General features: G+C 45.7%; 1 protein-coding gene across 1 annotated transcript; it reads left to right on the top strand.

Moving 5' to 3' along the window:
• The first annotated feature begins 371 nt into the window (after window positions 1-371).
• On the top strand, window positions 372-22,108 carry Cs (citrate synthase). Its single transcript, XM_051170877.1, has 11 exons — window positions 372-723; window positions 11,838-11,888; window positions 12,480-12,587; window positions 12,682-12,747; window positions 13,232-13,363; window positions 13,580-13,768; window positions 18,319-18,518; window positions 19,355-19,484; window positions 19,572-19,673; window positions 20,093-20,302; window positions 20,606-22,108. Exons 1-11 carry the CDS (start codon window positions 682-684, stop codon window positions 20,774-20,776), a joined length of 1,401 nt encoding a protein of 466 aa, XP_051026834.1. The 5' UTR covers window positions 372-681; the 3' UTR covers window positions 20,777-22,108.
• Window positions 22,109-22,117: the final 9 nt, after the last annotated feature.

Here is a 22,117-nt window from a genome sequence, read left to right on the forward strand (position 1 = left end):
TGAAGTCCTTAATCGAAGACATTAAGAAAGTATGCCGAGGGCTGGAGAGGTGCCTCAGCCTTAGTTAAAGGCTAGGCTCACAACCAAAAATATAAGAAAGCACGCTAAGCAGGTGAGGGTGTGTGTGTGTGTGTTTGTGTGTGTGTGTGTGTGTGTGTGTGTGTGTGTGTGTACGCGTGCGCGCGCAATGGTCACTGCTGTGCGCTGTGACCTTCACAAGGCTGGAGCTTTTATCTTTTGCATCCTCTGGAGAACCCTTAATGTGTTAAGGGCAAAGAGAAAAGCCAAAGAAGGAAGTTAACTGAGTTCTCAGGCACATCTTTGGACACCTACAACCCCCTCCCCACCCACTCCTAATTAGCCTAATCCTCACTGTCCAATCTTCCAAGCCGTCACAGCTGTCAGCCGCTCAAGCCCCGCCCCTCCTCCGTCCTGGACCAATGGCCGAGCCGGAGACGAGTCCCCCGAGAGGGGCGGGACTGGGGCCGGTCAGGGGGCGGGGCCTCGCCGAGGACCCCGGGCTGGGCGCCTCTGCCGGTTCGTCTACCCTTCCCTTCAGCCGCCTCCTTTCAACCTTGTCCGCCGGTTGGCGCGGTGTCCAGCACAGCGGCGGCCGCTCCGGTTGAAGCTGCAGCTCTCGCCCTCCGCTCCGTCTCCGCCAGGCCCCGGAGTCCGCCCGCCATGGCCCTCCTCAGCGCGGCAGCCCGGCTCTTGGGAGCCAAGGTGAGCGGTTCGGGAGGGAGCGCGTCGTCGCGGGGTGGGGCCGAGGCGCCCGCGGCCGGCCCGGCACCGGGGCGCCCTCCGCGCCTTAAAGGGGCCCGGCGCTTGGCGGGAGGCCAGCGCTCCCTGCGGCCGCCGGGCCATGTGCTGCGCTGCCCTTCCGGCTCCGAGGTGTGCGCTGCCGGCCGGCGGAGGCCTGCCCTCCCGCTCGCCCGCCGCAGCCCAGGTGGAAGCCGGGCGGGAAGGCCAGAGGGTGGAGGAGACGTGGGGGTGAGCCCTGTCAGGACCTGTCTCTCAGTGGAATGGAAGCCTTCAAGTGACCCCGACGTTGCAGTGTTGTTAAAGCAATAGAGCCCCCCCTCTTCCCCCAAGCTCCTCTTTGTCCTTGGGACTCTTGAGCTTCCCTGTGTACAGGAGGAGTTCGGGTAGGGTGGGGCGTCTCTTGTCAAACCTGCTGATTGAGTATCCCATAAGGCTGGAGCAAGAACCAGAAAACCTGTCCCTCCAAGCTACAAGCCAATAAATGAAGACCGGCAAGAGGTAGTAACACCAACCAAGGTCACATGACCAGTTCTACTACTCGCAATGCTTCCTTGAATTCCCCGGGGCCCTTGAACTTGACATTTCTGCCTTTTTGAATTGGCAAATTCAAGTCCGAATGATGAATACTCTTAATTTTAGATTGTCACTACTTTGGGCTCTGCACACCTTGGTCCTTTAAACAGAGGGACCCGGCGGTGCTGAAGGAATCTCAGATCTCTCATCCAGGTGGGGACAGTCCCACGGACTACCCTGGCTTCTGTAAAGAACTTAGGTTTTCTCTCGTCAGTAGTCGGCTTGGAAGCAGGGTACACCTGGAGGAAAGACGAGACTTACAATGGTTTTGACCTGCTGTACGTAACGCGCAGTTATCAGATATACCACCCGGCCTGCAGGAGTTATCTTGGGGTTCCTCTGAGCACCCAACAGCAAGGTAGAGAGGAGTTATGTGGGAGATCCTTGTCTTACTTGGCTGTTGATACCCCTGCTGCCAGGGAACTGGGTAAGGAAAGCTCTTGGGAATGAAGCAAGTTCTAGACAGTGTTGGCAGAATAGTGGACCTATAATTAGAGCACCTCAGAGCTGCTCCCTCAGACCAGATAGTCTAACACAGCAGCGAACTTGAGGAAAGCCGTTGGGTTTGCCTTCTGAGTTTATCTTGCCTCTTAAGGGCCTTTGTGTGTCGGGGTGGGGTGGGGAGGGGGCGATGGCTGGCCACATTTGTGCTGTTATTCTTTACTTTTATGTTAGAAGTGGAGTTGAGGATCTCAACTTTAGAAGTCTTTTGGGCTCAGCTGGTCAAGTACTTGCCTAGCGTGCTTGAATCTCAGTTTGCCTTGTGTTGAGTGTGATGGTACATGCCTGTAATCTCAGCACTTGGGAAGTGGAGACAGCGGCTACATGGTGAGTTCGAGGTCATCCTGAGCTGCATAATAATCTGCCTCCAAGAAAAAGGGTTAGGTTTACTCTTAGAATCAGCAGAGCCATTCAGGTAGTGGTAGCACACACCTTTGCCTTTAATCCCAGCACTCGGGAGGCAGAGGCAGGTGGATCTCTGTGAGCTGGAGGACAGCCAGGGCTACATAAAGAGTGAGTTCCATTAAGCTTGGGCTCCAAGGGTAAGCACAGGACGAGAGTTCATATCCTGACCTCCACCTAACCATGTTCTCCTACAGGTGCCTAAAATCCTCATAGTGCTGAGGTTGGGGGGAAGAGTGGAAACAGATGGGCTCTCAGGGTCTTGATTGCCAGTCAGCTGACCAGGCACAGGTTTCCATAAGAGACTCCATATTAATAAGGTGAAAGACACCTGAAGTCACTCTGGCATAGACACGTGTGGACAGACAACAACAATAAAACAAACCACACAAGCCAGAGTGGCACACACCTGTAATCCCAGCAGTCTGTGAGTGCAAGCCTGGTCTACAAAGCAAGTCCAGGGTAGCCAAGGCTACGCAGAGAAACCCAGTCTTGGGGGGGGTGGTATTAAAGGCTGGCAGTCAGTAGTGGTGGCACACACCTTTAGTTGATCTGTGAGTTAGAGGCCAGTCTGCTCTACAGACTTCCAGGATAATGAGAGCTACACTGAGAAGCCCTGTCTTGAAAAGTAAAAAATACAGCTCAATGAAAAATGTTTGGCTTGAGTGTGCAAGACCCTAGCTTTATAAACTTACAATGCAAGCATGTGCCATGTCTGTGTGTGTGTGTGTGTGTACGCGTGCACGCCGTGTCTGTGTGTGGTGCTCTGCAATTGCCTCACTGATGCACAGTTGTAATTCTGGGACTGAAGGAAGTCAAGGTAGGAAGACCTCAAGTTCCAAAGGTTTCAGGCCAGCCTGGGACTATATCTCCATGAAGCCTCTTAAGGGGGGAAATTTAAAAAGATTATTACTGTTTACCTTTCCCACCCCCATCTCCAAAATCTTTCAAGACTTGTAGATGAATAGGTCTTGGCCAGGAAGTATGTAGCTCAGGCCTGTCCTACTTGAAGTTGATTTTCCCAGGTCATCTGGGTATGTGGTAGCCTAGGAATTGGAATAGGGCCACCAAGTCACCAAAATAGGGCTTTTGAAGTCAACATGGTTAATCAACAATATCCAAAAAGAATATTGGCTTCTTTCACAAATCTTACCATGGGGCTACAGAGATGACTCTCAGAGGTTAAGAGCACTGTCTGTCCTTCCAAAGGTCCTGAGTTCAGCTCCTAGCAACTGCATGGTGGGTACAACCGTCTACAATGAGACCTGGTGCCCTCTTCTGGCCCGCAGGCAGACAAAAACACTGTATACACAATAAATAAATAAATTAAAACGCCATGTGCCGAGTGTGGTAGCACACACCTTTAATCCCAGCACTTGGAAGGCAGAAGCAGGGTGAGTTCCAGGGCTACACACAGAAACCTGTCTCAAAAAAAAAAAAAAAAAAGTTTCACCATGTAGCCCCGTCTGGCCAAGAACTCTTTTTTTTTTTTTTTTTTTTTAAAGATTTATTTATTTATTTATTATGTATACAGTGCTCTGCCTGCGTGTACGCCTGCAGGCCAGAGGAGGGCATCAGATTACATTATAGATGGTTGTGAGCCACCATGTGGTTTCTGGGAATTGAACTCAGGACCTCCGAAAGAGCAGTCAGTGCTCTTAACCTCTGAGCCATCTCTCCAACCCCCAAGAACTCTTGATATGTTCTGTACCAGCTGTTAGAATTACAGGCTTGTATCATCAGGCAGAACGCTAAGCCGGGTGGTGGCGCACGCCTTTAATCCCAGCACTTAGGAGGCAGAGGCAGGCGGATCACTGTGAGTTAAGGCCAGCCTGGTCTACAAAGTGAGTCCAGGACAGCCAGGGCTACACAGAGAAACCCTGTCTCGAAAAACCAAAAAAAAAAAAAAAAAAAAAAAAAAAAAAAAGAGAGAGAGAGAGCGAGAGAAAAGAAAGAAAGAAAAAGGAAAATGTGTATCGGTACAGGCATGTTATAAGTCACTGTTATGTAAAAGTAAAACTGTACTGATCTTTTCAAAGTTCTAAACATCCTAATCTAGAATGTTTTTTTCCGTCTTTTTTATTTTAGGCAGGGTTTCTCTGTGCTGTGTAGTCCTGGCTATCCTGGACTCACTTTGTAGACCAGGCTGGCACAATGATCCACTTGCCTCTGCCTCCCTAGTGCTGGGATTAAAACTGTGCGCCACCACACTCGGCCTTTCCCTCTTTGTTTTTGTTTTTTGAGACAGGGTTTCTCTGTGTAGCCTAACTGTCTTGGAACTCATTCTGTAGACCAGGCTGGCCTCAGAGAGCCACCTACTTCTGCCTCTTGAGTGCTAGAACTAAAGGTGTGGGTCACCACACAGCTCCACTACGTATTTTCTATTAGCCCTAGTCTGAAATTAATTTCAACAAAACAGAATCATGTTTCTCCTGTGAAACAGGCTTAACATCCCAACTTTTGAAGGCAAGACTCTGATCTCTGTGCATTTACCTTTCTTAACCAAGTGGAACTTAACGGTGATTGTAGGATAAGTCTCTGTTCCTAAGCACTCAAATATGAATTCATGGGCACAGACTGGCAGCAAGGATAGACGTGGTCAGTCGTAAAAGCAGAGAAGGGATCTCTGGCATTTTTGGCTCCTAAAACTGGAGCACGCAATGTATAGGAAACCAGATGTAGATCTCAGCTAAAGCCACACAGCGATTTTTTTTCTTTTCTTTCTTTCTTTCTTTTTTGTTTGTTTGATTGTTTTTGGTTTTTGGTTTTTCTAGGCTGGCCACAATCTCACAGAGATCTACCTGCCTCTGCCTCCCAAGTGCTGGGATTACAGGCGTGCTCCACTGTGCCTGGCTCAGTTTATATTTTTTGAGCAGATAAGTGTTGCTAGGCACAGGCATGACCCACCATACCCAGCTTCATTTTTATTTTATTTTTTTCTTGTGAAACCTGGAGCAAAGTATTAACTAAAACTTGTTTTAAAAACAAATCTAGGGCTGGAGAGATGGCTCAGAGGTTAAGAGCAGTTACTGCTCTTCCAGAGGTCCTGGGTTCAATTCCCAGCACCCACATGGCAGCTCACAACTGTCTGTAACTACAAGATCTGACACCCTCACACAGACATACATGCAGGCAAAATACCAATGCACTTTTTTTTTTTTTTTTTTTGTTTTTCCAGACAGGGTTTCTCTGTGTAGCCTTGGCCATCCTGGACTCACTTTGTAGACCAGGCTGGCCTCGAACTCACAGCAATCCGCCTGCCTCTGCCTCCCGAGTGCTGGGATTAAAGGCGTGCGCCACCACGCCCGGCTCCACCAATGCACATTAAATAAATTAAATTTTAAAAAAATCTAGCAGAAGTGAGGAAATCATTTATTATTTCCAAGCAAGTGCTAAGGTGACAGGTCATGTACGTTTCATGTCGATGTAATAACTACCTGGCTGCCTGTCACCCAGCACTCTTGTGGATGTCAGAGGACAGTTTATATGAGGTAATGTTTGCTCCTTCCACAAACCCAGATCATCAGATTTGGCAGCAAGTGCCTTTTGGGCCTTCTCACCAGCCCAGGGATAAATTTCCAAATTAAAAGTAATAAAAGTTAATACATTAAAAAACAATAAATTGAGTTGGGTGTGGTGGCACACACCTTTAATCCCAGCACTTGGGAGGCAGAGGCAGGCAAAAAACAAAAACAAAAAAACAAACAACTACCAACAAGAAGGCCTAAAAATTGGATCTAGGGAAATGGCTTATCAGTTATGAGCATAAACTAATTTTTTTTCTTTTCTTTTTTAAATTTTTGTTTATTTGTTTGTTTCAAGACAGGTTTTTTCTGTATAGCCTTGGTTGTCCTGTAATTTGTTAGACCAGACTGGCCTTGAACTCACAGCAATCCTACTGCCTCTGCCTCCCTGAGTGCTGGGATTACAGGCCTGTACCACCACTCCCGGCCACCAACTGCTTCTGTAGAAGACCTGAGTTTGGTACCCAGCACCTAAGTTGGCTTTACAGTTGCCTCTAACTCTGGGTCTAGGGGTCCTCTGCACTCCTCAGGCCTTCATGGGCATCTGCACATATATGGTGTACACAGACACATAAATAAAAGAAATCTTTAAAAATAAATTTTTAAGAGCTGTGTTGCCATTTAACATTAGTCCCAGCCAAGGTAGTATAGTCACACCTGGTCTCCCCGCCCCCTCCCCCCCCCACAAAAAAAATACTGTATTGACAGACTTACAAAGAACAAAATAAGTTTCTGCTAAGAGTCTTTGTTTTCTGTTTTGGCAACAGATATATTGAATGATATATTTTATGGTCTTTCTCTCTGAATAATTAAGTGGACATGTAGGCAAGATACTGTTAGACAGTGACAGGTAGGAGCCAGTAAAGTGGCTTAAAGACGTGCACCATTACTGCCTGGCTTGACATGTAGAATTATTAAGATAACTCCTATTAGTATTAAAGGGGTCAGAGTATAAAATCTTGACAAATTTGCTCAGGCTATAAGTGGCCTGACCAAACATTGCTGGCTGGCTTGCAGCATGACCGTTGTGAAACACAGGCTGTAACTGGCTTTAGTTCTCTGACCTGATTCTTGAAACACAGGAGTTTTTGTCCTAGACCAGTTTGTTGTTGTTTGTTTTTGTTTTCCTTTCTGAGTTTCTCTGAGACAGCGTTCCATGTGACAGGCTGGCTTTAAACTCCTATCCTGCTTCTACCTCCCAAGTGCTAAGATTACAGGTGTGTACCACCATGTCACGCCTCATGTCTTCACCTCCTCATGCTTGAGACTGACATGCTAAGGAGGCACCTGCCTCTACTTATTTTTGAAACAGTCTAATGGTATAGCCCTGGTTCTTCTAGACCTTGATGTGTTGACCAGGCTATGATCTTCAGACTCAAAGAGATCCCCTGCCTCTGTGTCTCCAGTGCTAGGATTAAAGGTGAGCACCACTGTCTGATTTATTTCACTTGGAGTATGTGGCTTCAAATCCCCCTGGAGCTAGAGGTGCCAGGGAGTTGTGAGCTATCTAATGTTGGTGGTGGGAGCTGAGCTCTGGTAGGGCACTGTTTGTTTGCTTGGTTTTTGTCTGTTTGTTTGTTTGTTTCCTTTTGTTTTGTTTTCTGAGACAGAGTTTCTCTGATAGAGCACTCTTAACTGCTAAGCCATCTTTCCCCCTCCATCATTTTAGGATGTAGAGTCCCACTATGTAGCCCTGGGTGATCTGGAACTCACTGTATAGAGCAATCTGGCCTTGAACTCACAGAAATCTGCCTGCTTCTGCCTTCAGAGTGCTGAGATAAAAGCCTGCCTCTCCTGGCTCCCCCCCCCCTTTTCTTTTGGTGTTGTTTGTTTGCTTGTTTTTTGTTTTTGAGACAGGGTTTCTCTGTATAGCCTTGGCTGTCCTGGAACTCATTTTGCAGACCAGGCTGGCCATTAATTCAGAGATCCACCTGCTTTTGCCTCCCCAATGCTGATTAAAAGAATGTGCCACCACTACCCAGGCTTCTTTTTTCTTAATACAAGTGTTCTTTTTGCAATAGAAGGCTCTGTAGCTCAAAAGATTTCCTCCTCATTTTGTGTTTGCTTCTTTTTGCTTTGTCATCTGTTAAAGAGGACAGTGTGTTAAAATCAGGGTCATCAAGGATTTTTTGTTTTATGTGTACAGGTAATTTGTATGTATGTATGTCCATGCACCATGTATATGTGTGGTCCCTGAAGAGGCCAGAAGATGGCAATGGATCCTCTCCTTTGAAATTGGAGTTACTGACCATTATGAGCCACCATGTGGGTGCTGGGATTTGAGCCCACATCCTTTGGAAGAGCAGCCTGGCCTGTGCTATTACATGCTGAGCCATTTTTCTACCATCACTGCCTCTTTTTGGCTTGTTTGTTTGTTTGTTTGAAACAGGGTCTATGTATCCCTGGATGTCTTGGAACTCTGTAGACCAGGCTGGCCTGTAACTCAGAGATCTGCCTGCCTCTGTCTCTGCCTCTCAGTGCTGGGATTACAGGCTTCAACACTATGCCTGACTCTCTTAATGTTAGAGTTCCTGGGAATGTAGGATGATGTGCCTGGAATGGCGGTCAAAGTAAAATTACCTTCAGAGAAACCCTGTCTCGAAAAACAAACAAAATGCCTTCTCCTGTGAAAAGAGCCCTTTATAGAAATTAGTAACAGTAAGATGAGAGGTATAAGAATATAACCATGAAGCCAGGCATGGTGGCGCAAGCCTGCAATCCCAGGACTCTGGAGACAGAGGAGGGTCTCTGTGAGTTCGAGGCCAGCTTGGTCTACAAAGTGAGTGCAGGGTAGCCAAGGCTACACAGAGAAACCCTGTTGGGGGAGGGGTCGGAGAGTATAATCATACTGATTATCCAAATAAAATTCCAGAATGTGGAGTGGTAGTTCACTGGTACTTGACAATTAGTTCATTTTCCTATTTTATTTTATTTATATATTTTTGTAAAGATTTATTTATTTATTTATTTATTTATTTATTTATTTATTATGTATACAATGTTCTGCCTGGACATGTGCTTGCACTCCAGAAGAGGTCACCAGATCTCATTACAGATGAGTGGGAGCCACCATATGGTTTCTGGGAATTGAACTCAGGATCTCTGGATGAGCAGCCAGTGCTCTTAACCTCTGAGCCATCTTCTCCAGCCCTCATTTTCTATTTTAGTAGGAATATTCTTTTTTTTTTTTTTTCCTTTTAAAGATTTATGTATTTATTATGTGTACAGTGTTCTGCCTGCATGTATGCTTACGTACCCAAAGAGGGCACCAGATCACACCATGTGGTTGCTGGGAATTGAATTTAGGATCTTTGGAAGAGCAGCCAGTGCTCTTAACCTCTGAACCATCTCTCCAGTCCCGCAAGAATGTTCTTTGTTTTGTTTTGTTTTGTTTTTGTTTTTTGAGACAGGGTTTCTCTGTGTAGTCTTGGCTGTCCTAGACTCACTATGTAGACCAGGCTGGCCTCGAACTCACAGCAATCTGCCTGTTTCTGCCTCCCAGGTGCTGGGATGAAAGGCATGTGCCACCACTCCTGGCCTGCAGGAATATTCTTGAGTACTATAGAAAAGTTTTTCACAGTATTACCTGCATGGTACCTCATTGGTCTTTTTCTTTCTAAGCCCTGTAAAATAGAGGTGATAATACATTTTGTTTTGTTTTGTTTTGAGACAGTTTTCTCTGTGTAGCCCTGGCTGTCCTGGAACTCAACTCTGTAGACCAGGCTGGCCTTGAGCTCAGAGATTCACTTGCCTCTGCCTCCTGAGTGATGGGATTAAAGGCGTGTGCCACCACGCCCGGCTGATATAGTTTGTGATGTCAGCACATTTGAGAACCGTAATCTACTTCCATCAACAATAGCAAACTCACTAAGCCTTGTGCCTATAATCCCAGCTTTGATGAAGTTGCTACAGGAAAGTCCAGGCCAGCCCGGGCTGCGCCGTGAGATCTTGCTCAGAAATGAGACAAGTCAGATGTACTCAGTCAGGTGTGAGATAGGCACACCTGTATGTAATGCAGCACTTTGGAATCAAGCAGGAGGGGCCGGGAGTCAAAGCCAGACTGGGTTACATGAGATCTTGTCTCAGTAGAGTAAACCAGAGGTAACAGCATATGACACTGGGTCTGCACTTTCATGCTGCAGGCAGTCCTGGCTGTCAGCCGCTATTCACCAAGCCTTAGCAGCTCTGTTGTTGAGTGGAGTGGCTGCCTGATTTGCCTGACTGCTCCTGTTCAGTGAGGTGACTACTTGTGGCAAGTAACCAGAAGCCAAAATTTGCTGCCACACCTCCAAGGTGGGGGAGGAGCTGGAAGTAGTTCAGGAGTAACTCAGAAGTTTGTAATCTGCGTGTCCCATCAGTGAGAGTAACCTGAGGATACTGTACAGAGCCATGCTGCAGCTCTGTGGAGACAGACCACTGGGCATCTGATGGAAGTGTGTGGCTTCTCAAAAAAAAACCTGTGATGGGGCTGGAGAGATGGTTCAGTGGTTAAAAGCACTGTCTGCTCTTCCAGAGGTCCTGAGTTCAATTCCCAGCAATCACATAGTGACTCACAACCATCTATATACCCTCTAATGCCCTCTTCTGGCCTGCAGGTGTACAAGCAGACAGAGCACTCATATATATAAAATAAATAAAATCTTTTTTAAAAACAAAACAAAAAACCCCTGTGACTGCAGTACTCTGGTAGAAGACAGAGGAACCAGGAGTTTGAGGTCAGCCTTGCCTATATAGTGAGTTCAGGAACAGCCTGTACCATACATAGGAGATCCTGTCTCAAAAAAAAAGCCAAAAAATAACATCCCTCACAAAAAAGAAAATAGGAAATCAAGGTTATTTCCTGTTTTGTTGCCAAAGGGAATTACCCATTCACCCTTCCCTTTAGCTGCTGCTTCCTGTTAACAGCCAATATACTTCTCAGTCATGTTTTCCTTTTTTTTTTTTTTTTCCTTCGGAGACAGGGTTTCTCTGTGTGGCCCTGGCTGTCCTAGACTCACTTTGTAGACCAGGCTGCCCTTGAACTCACAGCAATCCACCTGCCCCTGCCTCCCAACTGCTGGGATTAAAAGTGTGCGCTACCATGCCTAGCTGCTTCTCAGCCTCGACCTGGATGTGGCATGTAGCTGAGACTGATCTTGAACCTCCCAACTGGTTATGGCCATGACATCTGCCTCTTTTTCTTTCAAATACATGTTTTCACTCTGTAGCCCAGGCTTTCAGAGGACCTGAATCTGACTGCTTGGCCTCTGTGGTGCTTGAATGACAGACATGTCACCACCCTGCTGAACAAGGCCAGTACTTTTTAAAGAAACAAGTATTAATTTATTATCTATGCACAAATCAGCGTCCTTCGTGCTTTAATTTAATTTTGTTTTTGGAGACAGGGTTTCTCTGTTTAATAGACAGCCCTAGTTGTCCTGGACCTCACTCTGTAGACCAGGCTGCCTCTGATTCCTTTCCCCCTGCCCCCCAGTGCTGAGATTAATTTCAACCTGCAGTTTACAGGGGGAGAAAAATCACAGCAAGTCCTAAATGCAGGTCTACCATTTTTTTGGCTATGAGACCTAACATAATTTCTGTTTGTCTTTCTATTTCTATTGTCCATTTGTCTTTTCAGGGGCAAGACAGAACATGAATGCAGTTTGCATCAGCTGTAATTAGCATCTCTGTATAATCAGTACATGCAACACTCTGGTTGCTCTGTCTGGTTCTCTAGGAAATAAAATAAACCAGAAGGGTTAGAAATGTAAAAGCAATGGGCAGACTGGATGACTAGAAGAAAAACTGATGCAGACACCCTAGCATACATCCTTTAGATGTATGGCGGCATGAGAGGCATGAAACGACTTGTGTATGAAACATCAGCAGTGATTGCCAGTGGGGGTCACTCGGGAGTATTGACACCTACGTCTGCGTGGACTAGGTGTTCTATAACAGGTGTGTGACAGAAGCTCTTAGGGAGTACAGGAGCAAACTGTCCTAAAAGGGCAACTTGGAGAGACAGACAGAGCCACTGCAATTTCTTGGTACAATGAGGAGGGTACTAATAAGGGTTTTGTCTTCATCTTCCTACAGAATTCCTCCTGCCTTGTCCTTGCTGCCCGGCATGCCAGTGCTTCCTCCACGGTGAGACCTGGCAAGGAGTGCAGAGTCCTTGAAGCAGTCTGACATCAGGATACAGTGTTTGTTGGAAACAGCTAGTAGTTACTGTTGTTGCGGTTATGATTACTACTGTTTTAAGAAGTAATTGATTCAGTGGAGCAGTGCTATGGAAATAGCAATGTTCCCCTTATACGTGCTAGGCAGGCACTTTACCACTTAAAAGATACTCATGACTCCTAACTGAAATAAAATTTACTATTATTTAATTCCTAGTACAAGGTCTTACTATAAAGTTGTATTTATGATTATGTGTATAATACTCTGCCTGCATGTACACTTGCAGGCCAGAAGAGGGCACTAGATCTCATTACAGATGGTTGTGAGCCACCATGTGGGTGCTGGGAATTGAACCCGGGTCCTCTGGAAGAACAGGCAGTGCCATCTCTTCAGCCATTTCTGACTTTATCATTACATGAGCATTGCTGTCTATATCCAGGTATTTTCATCTCTTCAAAATGAAGCTCCCCGTCCCCTTCTCCCCATGCCCAGCAGATAGAGAAGTGCTAGCAAGCCGTCTTCGCACGCCTTCTCTGAGTCTTCTGTTTCTCTTCCTAGAATTTGAAAGATGTACTGGCCAATCTGATACCTAAGGAGCAGGCCAGAATCAAGGCCTTCAAACAGCAGCATGGGAAGACAGTGGTGGGCCAGGTCACCGTGGACATGGTAAGAGCCATAGTGTCCTGCAGTGGGTGCCACGAAGCTCTAACCAGCTCTGTCTGAGTCAGGCTGACGGTCGGTCACAACTTTTCTCCTTTAGATGTATGGCGGCATGAGAGGCATGAAAGGACTTGTGTATGAAACATCAGTTCTGGATCCTGATGAGGTAAGACGCCAGCATCCGCTAGTGACTGTTGGTGCGTTCGGTTGTTCTGACCATAGAAACCAGTTTGAGAAGTGAGAAGTGCAGAGTAGATATGCATAGGACCTCTTACAGTCTTCTGGAACTGGAGTTAGAGAAAGATGTGGGTGCTGGGAATTGAACCTGGCTCATTTAGAAGAGCAGCATGTGCTCTTAACTGCTTAGCCCCAATAAATATATTTTAAATTGATAAATATATTTACTTTGTGTATACACATTCATGCGTGTGCCCAGGTGCAAGTGCCACATTATATGATTGGTGTCAGAAGACAACTTGTGCAGGTCAGTTCTCTAACACTGTACTGTGGGACTTAGGGACCAAACTCAGGTCAGCAGGCTTAGTGACAAGTGTGTTTACACACTGAAACGTCTGGAATAATTAGGGCCAGCCCGTTATATAGCTGATAGATTAGTAAATTTGGTTGTAATTCTCGATTTTCTTTTTAAGGGCATCCGTTTCCGAGGCTACAGTATCCCTGAATGTCAGAAACTGCTGCCTAAGGCTAAGGGTGGGGAGGAGCCCCTGCCTGAGGGCTTATTTTGGCTGCTGGTAACTGGACAGATGCCAACAGAGGAGCAGGTACAGCCAAGAGCATTGGCCTTTCCCATCTCCCCTTGCTTTTCTCTAATCTTAGCAATTTAATCCTCATCTGGCCGTAGCTAGAATTAATCGAGAGCGCTTTGAGAAAGAATCATCAGATCTGAGTTAATTTAAACGGATTGTATTGACCCTGCTGATTGCCTTTACTCAGATACTACTGTTCCTGTTTTTCTGAGTGTATCTCCTTTCCCACAGGTATTTTGGCTCTCACAAGAATGGGCAAAAAGGGCAGCTCTGCCGTCTCATGTGGTCACCATGCTGGACAACTTTCCCACCAATCTGCACCCCATGTCTCAGCTCAGTGCAGCCATTACAGCCCTCAACAGTGAAAGCAACTTTGCCAGGGCATACGCAGAGGGAATCAACCGCACTAAGTACTGGGAGGTAGGAGGTTTTGAGTTGGTGATTGGGCTGTAGTGGGGTTCAGAGCACCTGAATGTGAAGAGTACTTCTGAGTTACCCCAGGAATCTACTTAACAAACTATTAGAAACAGGGGTCACGGGCTGCATGATTGAGGCCCCAAGGTCAGTCCTCAATACCAAAAAAAATTTACTGTCAGGTAATAGGCTTAGCCTGGTACAATGGCGCACACCTTTAATCCCAGCACTTGGGAGACAGAGGCAGGTGGAGTTTGAGGCCAGCCTGGTCTACAAAGCGAGTCCAGGACAGCCAAGATAACACAGAGAAACCTTGTCTGGGGGAACACAAACAAAAACCCCAAAACACAACAACAACAACAGAAAGATAGTACACATGTTTTCTTTAAAATCGTAAGTAGAGCATTATATCCTTTTCTATTTTTTTTTCCCTTTTGTCCTATTTGTTTATTTTGTTGGTGCACTCACATGTGAAGGCCAGAAGACAATGCAGGTACCAAGAATTAAGATGGAAATTTATGGTTTTTCTATGCCTGCCCTTGCTCTGAGTAATGACACAGAGATCTGTATATTCACAGCTTCAGGCACTACAGCTGGGCAGATACTGAGCTATTCTAACCTGACCACACTGCCCTGGCCTGCTCACTTCCCAGCCACATGGCCCATTAACCTGCCATCTTAGTGTGGCACCTCCTTCTCCATCCTTGTCCCCACCTCATTCATTCATTCATTTTTATTTTCTCTCACTCTCCCTCTCTCCTCTCTCTCTCCCTCCTCTCTCCTCTCTCTCCTCTCTCTCTCCTTTCTCCTCTCTCTCTCCTCTCTCCTCTCTCTTCTCTCCTCTCTCTCTCCCTCCCCCCCTTTTCCTCTCCTGCCCAGCTCATAAGTTGTTCAGTTTTTTATGTGACCAATCAGAAGGTGATAGAGAACAATATTTTTATAAAAACTGAGTCAGGAGATGCTTCGTAATAATGACAGTTCCAAAGTCTGGACTGCAAACATCTCTGGGTAAAAAAATCATTTGAATACATGGTGCACAAAACCACCCTCCAACATCTCCCCTTTTTGTCCAATAAAAGGCTCTTTCTCTAACATTAATAAACTGTCTTCGGGGGCTGGGCTGGAGAGATGACTCAGAAGTTAAGTTCTGAGTTCAATTCCCAGTAACCGCATGGCAGCTCTCAACCATCTATAATGAGACCTGGTGTCCTCTTCTGACGGGCAGGCACATGTGCAGGCAGAACCCTGTATACACAATACATAAATAAACTATATACAATAAGAACAATTATGAAATCTATCAGGTCAGAATTACATTCACAATGTCTAGTCCATTTGTATTTGGTGACCTGGGAGAAAGCACACCACTATCTGTCCTATCTTATGAGTTCAGAATTCTGTACTTAAATCACTATTTTTGTTTGTTTGTTTTTTCAAGACAGGGTTTCTCTGTGTACCCTTGGCTGTCCTAGACTCACTTTATAGACCAGGCTAGCCTCAAACTCCGCCTGCCTCTGCCTCCTGAGTGCTAGGATTAAAGGCGTGCGCCACCACGCCTGGCTTTTAAATCACTTTCTATCACAGCTTGCATTTATCAACCTATAGGTATCATCTTAGAACTAAATCATTTTCCTAGATTGCTAACAGTTTAACCTAAGGACCTCTAGAAAAGCAGTCAGTGTTCTTAACCGCTGAACAGACTGTGAGGTTGGATCACCTAGGCTACTTGTATTCTTTGGTGTCTGACTTTTGCTCTGTAAACATAATACAGATTTCTGCATTAACACAAGTATAGAATGTGCAGTGTACACAGATTAGCTAAAGATGATTCTTTGCTCTTTGAGCAGGTGAAAGGCATCGGTTCTTTATTAGTTTGTTTGGACTATATAACCAAATAGTAATGTAAACCTCTATGCCATATGAAAGGATGGCATGTAAGATTAAGTTCTGAGGACTCTATAGCCTACAAGATTTATTGCTCTGCAGAGCATGTCTCAGCCAGTCTCAGAGATGTTCCCATGAAGAGGGATCAATGTTCATGTTACCTGTTTTTATTCTTGGTTTCTTTCTTCATGTCTGCAGCCAAGATTTTCAGGAGGTCGTGTGTGTGTCGTGCCTCCCCCCCCCAATCAAATCTAATCATTACAGATTTTGGAGGGATCCACAACATTTCTTTTCCTGATTGAAACAAAGACAAAACTTTTCCCCCAGTACAGCCTATTTCCTGTCTTCTGTTCTGAAGTTAGCACCTTTATAGGCTGATCTAATTCTACTTCATCTGTCTTTTCCATAATCCAGTGTTTTTCAGTATCTGTGCCACCTGTCTCATTGGCATTTAAAAAATGTAAAGTCAATAAAGCATTATTTAATCTATCTCTGTGAGAAACACATAAGCTGTTGTATGACTGACACTGACCGTGTTGTTTATAGCTGAAGCTTTTTCATCTGGCATCTCTATGGGCTGCTGTTCTGCACTCTCCTTAAGCCTCTGTGGATTCCTCTCATCTGGAACTTCTTTTTTGTTGTCACTGTAGGTTCCAGATTGTATTCTTCTGTGGATCCCTTATTCTGAATTGGAAAAGGGTTTTCCGGTCTCTTTTCTGTCACCTCCATTCTAGCATTTAATTTTTCAGTTTTTTCTTTCTCTTAAGTAGGCTTTCTTTTGAACTCTCTTAAAAAAGAATATATTAAAAAATACATTTTTCCTGGGCATGGTGGCACATACCTTTAATCCCAGCACTCGGGAGGCAGAGGCAGGTGGATCAAAGCCAGCCTGGTCTACAAAGTGAGTCCGAGACAGCCAAGCCTAACACAGGATGACCCTGTCTTCGAACAAAACAAAACATTTTTATTCTCTCAAACTCTCTCCTTCCTTCTAAAGACTTCGAAGACTTCATTTTATTATGCACATTTACAAAGCATCTTTATTTTCTCTCTCCTTTCTTTAAAGATGTATTTATTATGTCTGCATGTACACTTGTAGGCCAGAAGGGGGCACCAGATCTCATTATAGATGGTTGTGAGCCACCATGTGGTTGCTGGGAATTGAACTCAGGACCTCTGGAAGAGCAGACAGTGCTCTTAACCTCTGAGCCATCTCTCCAGCCCTCTCTCTCTTTTCTTTGGGTAATTTGGAGAGTTTTTCTTTCTTCTTCCTTTGGATATGTTCTGTATTCCTAAATGTTTAAATATAGCCTGCTCAGTCTATTAATGTAAACGTGTGTTTTCTTTTTTTTTTAAAGATTTATTTATTATGTATACAGTGTTGTGTCTGCATGCACACCTGCAGGCCAGAAGAGGGCACCAGATCTCATTATAGATGGTTGTGAGCCACCATGTGGTTGCTGGGAATTGAACCCAGAACCTCAGAAGAGCAGCCAGTGCTCTTAACCTCTGAGCCATCTCTCCAGCTGTGTTTTCACGGCTAACCATTTGGTATTTGATAACCAGCTAGTGCACTCTTTTGGGGATGTATTTTTCAAGATTTATTTATTTTACATATATGGCTGTGTTTGTCTGCATGTATGTCTGTGTACTACATGCACGCATTGTTTATGGGGTCAGAAGAGGGTGTTCAATTCTTTGAAACTGGAGTTATAGACCATTGTTAGCCAACATGTTGGGTGCTGGACCCTGAACCTGGATCCTGTGCAAGAACAACTGTCTTAACAGCTGAGCTACCTCTCTAGCCCCATGGTTTGGAAAAAATTTAAGCATGTGCCAGCTATCAAACCCAGGTCTCCTACATAGCTGCACAAGTTTTCTATCAAAATATTCATGTATCATAACCTTATATACTATATCTAGTGTAGTGGAGACCGAAAACACAGACTTTGCTGTTCAGTAATTGATCAGTACTGTTTGACACAGAAGCTAAAGTGTGAATTAGCTTTGGAACGTTAGTGTAAAAAATCAATGTTAGAGCCGGGCGTGGTGGCGCACGCCTTTAATCCCAGCACTCGGGAGGCAGAAGCAGGCGAATCGCTGTGAGTTCGAGGCCAGCTTGGTCTACAAAGTGAGTCCAGGATGGCCAACGCTACACAGAGAGACCCTGTCTCGAAAAACCAAAAATCAATGTTAGAAAGTGAGACAGTGCAGCAAGTAAAGGCATTTTGCAGTCCTAGACACTTAACTTCTGTCCCCTGAGCCACATAAAGATGGAAGGAGAGGAGGGACGTCACAGAGTGTCTTCTAGCTCTGCGGCACCGTGTGCATCTTCCCCGATATGCACAGTACATACATGCAGTCATAATGAATCTAGCTTTAAACGTGTAAAGGTGGCATCTTAGCACATTTGTTTAGTGCAGAGTTACAAAGTTACAGTGTCTGGAGAAGACCACAGTTAACCCCATCAGTAAGTTCTGGGAACTCAGCTTCTCATCTGTGAGTGGTCGTTCCATATTTGTAGGCTGGAAACCATGGGGCTTGTGTGTTATGCACAACATGTGTTGTAGTTGTGTACTTGGTACATGGCTGTCATCGACAGACAGCAGCACCACAGTCCAGTCTTGGTGGCAGTTCCTTTCATTTTCCCCATCTTTCCTGTCTCTCCTCAGCTGATTTATGAAGACTGCATGGACCTGATCGCAAAGCTACCTTGTGTTGCGGCAAAGATCTACCGGAATCTTTACCGGGAGGGCAGCAGTATTGGGGCCATCGACTCTAAGCTGGACTGGTCCCACAATTTTACCAACATGTTAGGCTATACTGATGCTCAGTTCACAGAGCTTATGCGTTTGTACCTCACCATCCACAGGTAAGCCTACATTCAGTAACTATATCCCAGTGCCTGGATGGATGGGAAACTTTTCTTTGTTTGTTTGTTTGTTCTGTTTTTTGAGACAGCGTCTCTCCATGTAGCTCTAGCTGTCCTGGAATTCGCTTTGTAGACCAGGGTGGCCTCAAATTAATAAAAATCTGCCTGCCTCTACCTATTGAGTGCTGAGATTAAAGGCAGGTGCCACCATGCTCAGCAATGGGGGCTACGAGTGGGGATATGTTTACAAACTTTCATAAAGTTATTATCTGGAACAGGTGGTCTGTAGCAAAGGGGTAGAAGGAACATTTTGTAAGGGTTGAAACTGGGCAAGAAATAAAGGACAGCTGCAAGGCCGAGGGAAACCAAGCAAGCTGTTCAGTCATCAGCTGCCCTGGAGCTCCCTCTCGTCAGCACTGTTGAGATGGGGTCAGTATCTGAGAATGTGTAGCACAGTGTTAAAATTATTTGTTCAAGCCGGGCAGAGTGGCGCACTCCTTTAATCCTAGCACTCGGGAGGCAGAGGCAGGCGGGATCGCTGTGAGTTCGAGGCCAGCCTGGTCTACAAAGCGAGTCCAGGACAGCTAAGGCTACATAGAGAGACCCTGTTTGGAAAAACCAAAAGAAAAAAACAACAAAAACAGATTATTTGTTCAATATTGCCTGAGTTCTGTATTTGATCCCAACAGTGAGGGAAGGGTAGGGAGTGAGCATGCACTACCTGGCCAGAGGGTGTTATGAGCCCATAAGGCCAGGAAAGGACAAGAGAATAGTAGAGTCTGTTTCATAATCAGCCCCTTTTTTTCTCCTTTTGGCTCTGTCTTATTTCCCCACAGTGACCATGAGGGTGGTAATGTAAGTGCCCACACAAGCCACTTGGTGGGCAGTGCCCTTTCAGACCCTTACCTGTCCTTTGCAGCAGCCATGAATGGGCTGGCGGGGCCTCTGCATGGACTAGCAAATCAGGTAAGGCCTTTTTCCTTCCCCTGTCTGTCCCTTATCTTGACACGTGTATTGACGTTTCTCCTCCCCATCCCTGAACCTAACATACAGGAGGTGCTTGTCTGGCTAACACATCTACAGAAGGAAGTTGGCAAAGATGTGTCAGATGAGAAGTTACGAGACTACATCTGGAATACACTCAACTCAGGACGGGTAAGCAGCCAGGAGAGGCTAAGACCCAAACACTGCAGCTCCAAAAAATGAGGCCATCAGGACCTTGTCTCAAGGGGAAAAATGCAGAGGAAAAAAAAAGCAGTCCCTGCGCTAGCTAAGAAGGTGCTTCTTCTGTTTCCCCATCTGCTCACCTGTGGATTTAATTTTCTTTTTCTTTTTTAGGATGTTAGGGCTTGAACCCAGGTCTCATGGCAAGTTCTGTGCTGCTGAATTTTATATATATATATTCCCAGCCCCCCCCCTTTTTTTTCCCCATTTTGAGGCAAGGGTTCATTGAATCACCGAGATTGAGTTTGAATTTACAGTCCTGCTTGAGCACCAAGACCAAAGCACCCTGAGAATGAAGAGAAAATTCTACCTGAATATACCAATTGTTATTTTCCCCCTGCCCTTTACAGGTTGTCCCAGGATATGGTCACGCAGTGCTAAGGAAGACTGATCCACGATACTCCTGTCAGCGAGAGTTTGCTCTGAAACATCTGCCTGACGACCCCATGTTTAAGCTGGTTGCTCAGCTATACAAGATTGTGCCCAATGTCCTTTTAGAGCAGGGGAAGGCCAAGAACCCTTGGCCCAACGTGGACGCTCACAGTGGGGTGCTGCTCCAGGTGAGTGCTCTCCTCCCTGCCCTCCTCCTTGCCCTCCTCCCATGGACCACCGTTGTTCTCCTTCATGCACAAAATCAACTTCCTAGTCAGAACAGGGGCATGGAGCCCAAAGCCTCATGGGTGGCTTTTTTTTTTTTTTTTTTTTAATTTATTATTACAGTACTCTGGAGGCTAGAAGAGGTCATCAGATCACATTACAGATGGTGGAGAAAGGGGGGTGGAGTCTCTAAGGTTTGTGCTGCTATGGACTTATATGTCCACTGTCTGGGCTCTTAACAAAGCCTTCTTTTAACACCTTAACAGTACTATGGCATGACGGAGATGAACTACTACACGGTCCTATTCGGAGTGTCGAGGGCACTGGGTGTGCTGGCACAGCTCATCTGGAGCCGAGCCCTAGGATTCCCTCTGGAAAGGCCCAAGTCCATGAGCACAGATGGTCTGATGAAGTTTGTGGACTCTAAGTCAGGGTAAAGTGGGAGACGGGGAAATTGACTATAAGAAAATGAGGAAGCTTAAAAATAAAGTATAATTTTGTTTTGTTTCAGGGGCCTTTAAGAGTTAAGACTAAACTGTCTGAGGCACTGAAAATATATTTGAAGTTAAAATATAAATTAAGAGTAAAGGACAAAAGTGACCCTCTTCCCTCAGCAGCTCACTCCCCACCTGGATAAGTTGCCCCAGCTATAGGATGACCAGGACTAATGCATGTGGTCAGGGTTAGGTCTGGCTTCCCACCATCTCTAGGGTGAGATTCTGGCTCCTCTTTGTCTAGGTCAAAGCAGGTTACAGAAAAGCTGCAGTCACGCTGAAGAAGCGATTGCTTCCACTCTATCAGCCCTCCAAACCACGTCAGCCAGGGCCAGGCCCCTTTGTTTCCATAGGAATCATGTCAGATGTCAGCTGTATCAAACCCTAGGGCCTTTTCCCATGTATGCAAGGGCCTCCTAGCAAGATCTATTGGTTAGCTGGAATGCTTTGACAACTTTTATGCTATCCGGTGACCATAAATGGCATAGTGTTTACTGTGACTGGTACCCAGCATTTGATCCTATTCCTCCTTTTAAATTATACCATTAAACTAAGGTCTGGGAGTACTCTGTTTCTTTCTAGACTTTATACCTGCTGTGCCTCAAGCTGAGGACGCTCTGGGTCTCCCTGCCCTGGGCTCTGCTCGGGTCCTGTTTTAGCAGGTCTGTCTGATCTGTGGTCTTCCCTGTTGTTTGGCTTTACCAGTACTTAATGTGAACTAGGCCTTGTACTTCCATGGATATAAGCCACTACCTTCCGACCTTGGTTTCTCCTGTTAATATGCTCTCACCAGAACAAGGGCTCAGGAGTGACCACCCTCTCCACGGTCTGCTCCCAGGGGTTCTAGCTGTTCTTTTTGAACATAAAAGGATTTGCGATTAGACAGTGTCTGTTGAATGTCAAACGGACCAAGGGCTGGGGGCATTCAGTACAGTAAGCCGCCTTCCCATCCACTGCGACAAGGAAATGGTCTTTTATTTATCTATTGGTGTCTCCCTTCCTCTTTAAGTAATTATTTTAGCAGCCCCAATTGCACAGATTTTCAGTGACTCAGAATGCGCTACTGCCTTTTCTTTGAGAAAGGGTTGAGATACACTCCTCTTGTGCCCCCTCCCTACCCCTAAACTCCTGCCTGTGTTCCTGTGGAACCCAACCCACCACACTGTTGAGATGGACACACTGTAAACCCCTGGGTAACTGTTAAGTCATGACGCAGACTTCAGGTTGTTCTGTATAAAATGAAAAATAATAAATGTTTTTATTAACAATGCTCGAGCTTGCTAT

The sequence above is a fragment of the Acomys russatus genome, chromosome 28, assembly GCF_903995435.1.
Source record: "Acomys russatus chromosome 28, mAcoRus1.1, whole genome shotgun sequence".
NCBI lineage: Eukaryota > Metazoa > Chordata > Mammalia > Rodentia > Muridae > Acomys > Acomys russatus.